Raw genomic sequence first — 5,589 nt, forward strand, 5'->3', positions numbered from 1 at the left:
TAATAATCAATAGACGCCAAACAGTGGAAGTGTCTCGAGGGCCAAACTATTCTGGAAACTATCATAGCAGAAATCACCAAATTTGTTTCAGAGGTAGAGGATAGAACAATTAGAAAGTGTACAAAGTGCTAGATGAATCTGATTGGAGAACAAAAGACAACAGAATATCTTGTGCATAATTTCCCAATTATATGTCCAATTAGTACTGTCCAGTTAAAGGTCGAAGCTAGAATCAAAGATCTTACAACTGTACTTCAGAAAAGAACCATCCAATGTCAGAGTTTTATCATTGCTAAACGTCCTGATCTCATATCATACAGTGATAATCCTCCTAGGTTAGGATTATACCAAATTAGTGAATGAATAAAATAACTACAATTTGGAGCTTCAAGTAAATCAAACAGTTAACTTAATTCTCTAGTCGACGACTATGTTGGTACCTGAAGAATCATTCTGCCCGTGCCGTTAGTTCATCACCTTGGTCCCTTGTTATTGGCGCATCCGATCCCAAATCTCCAACCTGGTAGCGAATTAGCATGGTTCAGTTTACCCCTTATCTATACACTTGAATCAAATAAACATGCAAACATGGCATTCAAGCTTGCCGCTGCAGGCAATGGCATATCTGATAGCAATATGCAGTATGAACACCATTGAATAACTGAAAGCAATAGTCTTGGGTCACCTTACCTGGCACCTAGTGTCCTGAAAAAAAGCAAAGAAACCCAAAGGCCCACTTGCGGGAGAGGCAGGGAAGCGACCACGGCACGTCGTTCTGGAGGGAGGCGACCATGGCATGGGATGGCGGCGGCTGAGCGCAGCGCCGGCGCTCGGGAAGACGGCGGACCATGGAGGCGCGCGGAGCGAGGCGGAGACGCACGGATCTGGTCGCGGGGCGCCGGCGCTCGGGAAGACGGCGGACCATGGAGGCACGCGGAGCGAGGCGGAGACGCACGGATCTGGTCGCTCCCAGGTCAGATCGGGCTGCAGTGGAGCTCCACATCGGGATCCATGGTGCTGTTGTTTCTGAAACAGAGAGAGACAAGATTTGTGAGAGAGAGAAAAGGAAGGGAGAAGGGAGAAGAAGCGAGATAGGGCGCGCGGGAGAGGTTACTGGACGACGGCTGGAGGTTGGTAGCGGTGGCGCCGGACGCCGGCATGAGGAGCAGGCCAGAGGGGGAAAGAAAATCGAGTGGGTCGTACGAGAGGTGGGACTGGGACGGGGGAAAGAAAATCGGGGGGTGAGGGGGTCGTACGAGAGGCTTGACGAAGCGGGGAACGTAAGAGGGGAAACGGAACGCTAAGTTTTTTTAGATAAGTAGAGAAGTAGAGATAGAGAAGTAGAGATGATGTTTGAACGCCCATAGTAGGAATTTACATCGTGTAATAAAAGCACTCCAAAACTGCTGCATGTATATGTGTATTCATGAATAGAAATAGTCCCATAGAAGTATTAGTTAACTACATAGGTATAGACAACATTACGGGGTACGAGGTTCGCCATGGCGTGCAAGATCATAGGACAAATACATCCCGGAAGTTAATCCTAGAAGTTAAGCAATTTTGTCCATTGGATTAATATACGATGTATCTGTAGTTGTTGAAGAGGCATGGCATGCGCACCTCCCCTGTTCCCTGCACGTGAGTCGTCATGTCCTTGGTCTCTATCCGCCACGATTCCCTTCGAGATACACGTGACAGCGTGAAGCATTACGCAACCCCGATCTAGCCATCATCGCAATGCAATTCGCCGGAGACTGCCTAGCGAGCGGTACGGCACTGCCCAAAGCTGGCTGGTGCATTTGGCCTTGAAAAACGAAACTTGCACGAGAAAGGGGAACACCTTCATGATTACCGTTGCTGGATGCATACATACACTGTGCACAAATGTACACTGATTGAATCTCGAGCTAACTAAAAAAAACCCACCAACACAGGGAGATACTAGAGATTGCTACAGTGCCTATATTTTTCTTGATTTATTCTCATGGTGTTGATTAGAGGGGTAGTGTATACACATATCTACTGAACAATTAGCACCTAGCTTAGTAGATTTTAGTAATCTACTCCTGTTCTCACAGGAACTCGTGCTTAATGCAATAAATTTGCTAATCTGCCTCCAGTAGATTTAGCCAGTGCAAGATGAGAACCTGCCTGTCTTCCCATGGCCTCTTCACAGAAGGCAGCAGCAACGACTGAAGTTTTGTTGATCTGAAGTAACAATGTGATCTTCTCCTCCCAATCCGATGCGTGTGCTGATACCATCTGCAAAAAGGTACTTTGGACTAAGGTCCGGAATTGCAGGAACATTGGTTTTCTGCACATTTTTAGCAACTTTACGATTTGATTTTGAGAAAAAAAAACCCAGAATTAGTGGTACCATGCAATTATTGTTGTCCAGTGCTTCTAAAAAAGTTAGGAGGACTCCTTGCACATACCAATGGATCATAAAGTTTTACTGTTGATGATGGCATCAACAAGGCCGCGTAATATTGTCTCTTACAAGATAGACACCATAAATAATGTGTTCCGTCAATTTTATTAAGCATTTTGACTGATCCATTTAGATGTTTCTACACAAAACAGTTATTTCTTATTATTTATTTTGACGATTTCATGATAGAACAATGAAAAGATGCATACGATATGGGGAATGAAATCTAATGGAGCGAACGTGATTTGGCGGATAAGATGATATAATATAAAGGTATTTTATGTATGTTAATTTCCTGATAGCAATGCATATTTAATTGCAAGTCTAACTTCATTTATATTTCTTACCTTTATCAATGATTACCACTGTCATATACTTTGCTTTGTTAACAAAACCTCTCTTCCTTGCAAATATGAACATGATTGTACATGTTGTTAATGTATGGAACTAGATTGTCAAACTAAAAATAAAGTACTTGAGAAGTAAAACATTATGGATAAATGAAAAATTGGATTTAAAACTGATATAATGGCCACTTCATAGAAAAATATATTATTCATATTCCATTTTTCTAAATAGTATCTTTGATAGTTAATTATAGAAAATATTTGTCTTCCCTTTTTGGAAACAGAGAAACTTATATGATATTAATGGTGAGAAGTATATAACTTCCATTTATTAATTATGTTTAGAAGGTCAATTTTCACAATATATCAATTAGCACCATATAGTCATATAAATCCCTAGCCCGTGCAGGTGCATAGGTTGATGACTAGTGATAACAAGCCACAACTAAACCGCCAGAAAAATTGAAGCATACCAAGTAAAGGGAGAAAAACCAGCAGCAGAGATGGCCAGAAAGAGTCATCATCGGTGTTGTTGATAAGTAAACTTATCCATCCTTAACTTGCACAACCATGATATCTAGCGGAGGGATTGACATGTGCCTTGTGCTGGTCTCAGTAATGCGGTCAATTTCTACACCCAAAGAGATTGCCTTCTGCGGTATCCAGCTCTGAATCCCATCACCATCCACATTACAGGTCCAAACCTGGAGGAGGAAATCAGCAGATGCGTGAACAATACAGATTCCACCATCCTTGGTCTCCCCAGCCTTACAGCTGTGCCACTCCACCTTCGCTTGAGCGGGCAGACCCACAGTGGTGATATCCATGGACGCCGTGGTGTCGATCTTTACCATGCGTGCTTCGCCGTCGTAAGGCCAGTAAACGGAGCCACCCACCATCGTGTTGGTCTTGTACTTTAGGCTGTTGTTTTCACCGATTTCCACCCACGGGTTGACAGCCCAATCCCACGTCTCTGACGAGAAGACGGCGGCACCAACCCTAGAAGCATCAGCGCAGACGCAGACCACGCGGAATGACAACGGCTTCTCGCCGGAGGACAGGAGGTGGAAAACAGGGGGACTTTTCAATTAAATAATGAACCTATTTTTTAGCGCAAGCGCATGCTGGGTCAGCTTGTTGGGGTCTAGGATTGGGTTGCCTCCCAACAAGCGATATTGTTTAACGCCCCTATCTAGCCATAAATAGATCTAGGTATTGTCGTGCACTTCCTTCTTAATAAAATCTTCCAAAAAAATTCTTAGCAAATCTCTCTGTTCTTTCCTTTCTTTTCTAGTAGGTGAACTTAATTCATGAAAAGGACTCTGATTAGTAATTTTGACATTCATAAACCCATAGTCTGGATTGTCAGCATATATATCATCATATAAAACACGTATCTTGTTTTTAATGGGTTCTCTAGTCATCTTTTCCAACCAATCATCATTATATCCTACATAAATTCCCCTAGTTATCCAATCGAATTTATCATAAGTCTCAAGATACATGGTTTGAGTAATTTCTGAGTAGGGAACTCTCCTCCTAAGATTGTCACTGTAAGATTGATAATCTCTAGATTCCAAGCTACGCAAAGTTTATTTATCATGGAGAAGTTCTTCAATAGGAGGATGTTCAATATCTTTATTGTAGAAAGCAAAAATTTCCCTAACCTCTTGTATTATAAAATCAAATTCTCGCATAAGGATGATAGTGGCAATCGTTTTAGCTTTAGGATGATTAATCTTGGGGAGTTCATAAAACACCTTTTGCAAAGCGGGGTGGATGTGCACAAATTTTCTTTCTAATTTATCAATAAGCATGACAATGGCATCCGCATAACAGTTTGTATCAAGAAGAATAGATCTCTTATTAATAGGCATAGTTCCTGTACAATCAAAAAATTCTTGAATAACACCTTTTCCAATAATGTTACTGTCTCCCACATGACAAGTTTTTGCTTTATAAGTAGGACGAGTTTGAGTTTCGCGATCTAAAGAAAAAGACCCAAGTTTTTCCTCAAGATTTATAATAGCAAGCTCCTCAAAAGTTTCAACGATAACCTCCCCAGATTCAGACATGCTGGCAAAAAACCAATCTAACAAACGAGCAAACAAAAAGCAAACAAAAAGACGAACGAAAGAAGGGCGAATAAAAAGGCAAATCTTTTTTTGTTTTTCTGAAAACGTTTTAGAAGTGGGGGAGAGGAAAACAAAAGGCAAATGACAAATAATGTAATGCATGAGATGAGAGTTCATGGTGTGTACTTGGTAGGCTTGATGTAGATCTCCCTGGCAACGGCGCCAGAAATTCTTCCCGCTACTTCTTGAGCTTGCGTTGGTTTTTCCCTTGAATAGGAAAGGGTGATGCAGCAAAGTAGAGATAAGTATTTCTCTCAGTTAAGAACCAAGGTATCAATCCAGTAGGAGATACACGCAAGTCTTTAATCTATGCACCTGCACAAACAATCAAACACTTGCACCCATCGCGATAAAGGGGTTGTCAATCCCTTCACGGTCACCTGCAAGGATGAGATCTGATAGAGATAGATATAAAAGATTACTAAAACATAAAACAAATTAAAACACTACAAAAAAAGACACATCCGTGACATTTTTGGCCGAACGAATTTTTTCCCTATCATGCTTATGACACTTCTATGACGATAATTGTGACAAACTCCGGTATCATCATAGATGTGGTGGGCTCCTACTTCTATGACAAAAAATCATGACAGAAAATGTGTTTTTCGTCCTGGGCAGGCCGGAGACGCACCTGACATTCTTTGGGCCGTCCATGATGGAAAAAATCATG

General features: G+C 41.7%; 1 protein-coding gene across 1 annotated transcript; it reads right to left on the reverse strand.

Moving 5' to 3' along the window:
• Positions 1–440: 440 nt before the first annotated feature.
• Positions 441–4,856, reverse strand: LOC123056062 (uncharacterized). Its single transcript, XM_044479813.1, has 5 exons — positions 4,783–4,856; positions 3,432–3,861; positions 1,115–1,300; positions 691–1,026; positions 441–520 (listed from the first exon to the last, which is right to left on the reverse strand). Exons 1-5 carry the CDS (start codon positions 4,854–4,856, stop codon positions 449–451), a joined length of 1,098 nt encoding a protein of 365 aa, XP_044335748.1. The 3' UTR covers positions 441–448.
• Positions 4,857–5,589: the final 733 nt, after the last annotated feature.

Source organism: Triticum aestivum, chromosome 2D (genome assembly GCF_018294505.1).
Source record: "Triticum aestivum cultivar Chinese Spring chromosome 2D, IWGSC CS RefSeq v2.1, whole genome shotgun sequence".
NCBI lineage: Eukaryota > Viridiplantae > Streptophyta > Magnoliopsida > Poales > Poaceae > Triticum > Triticum aestivum.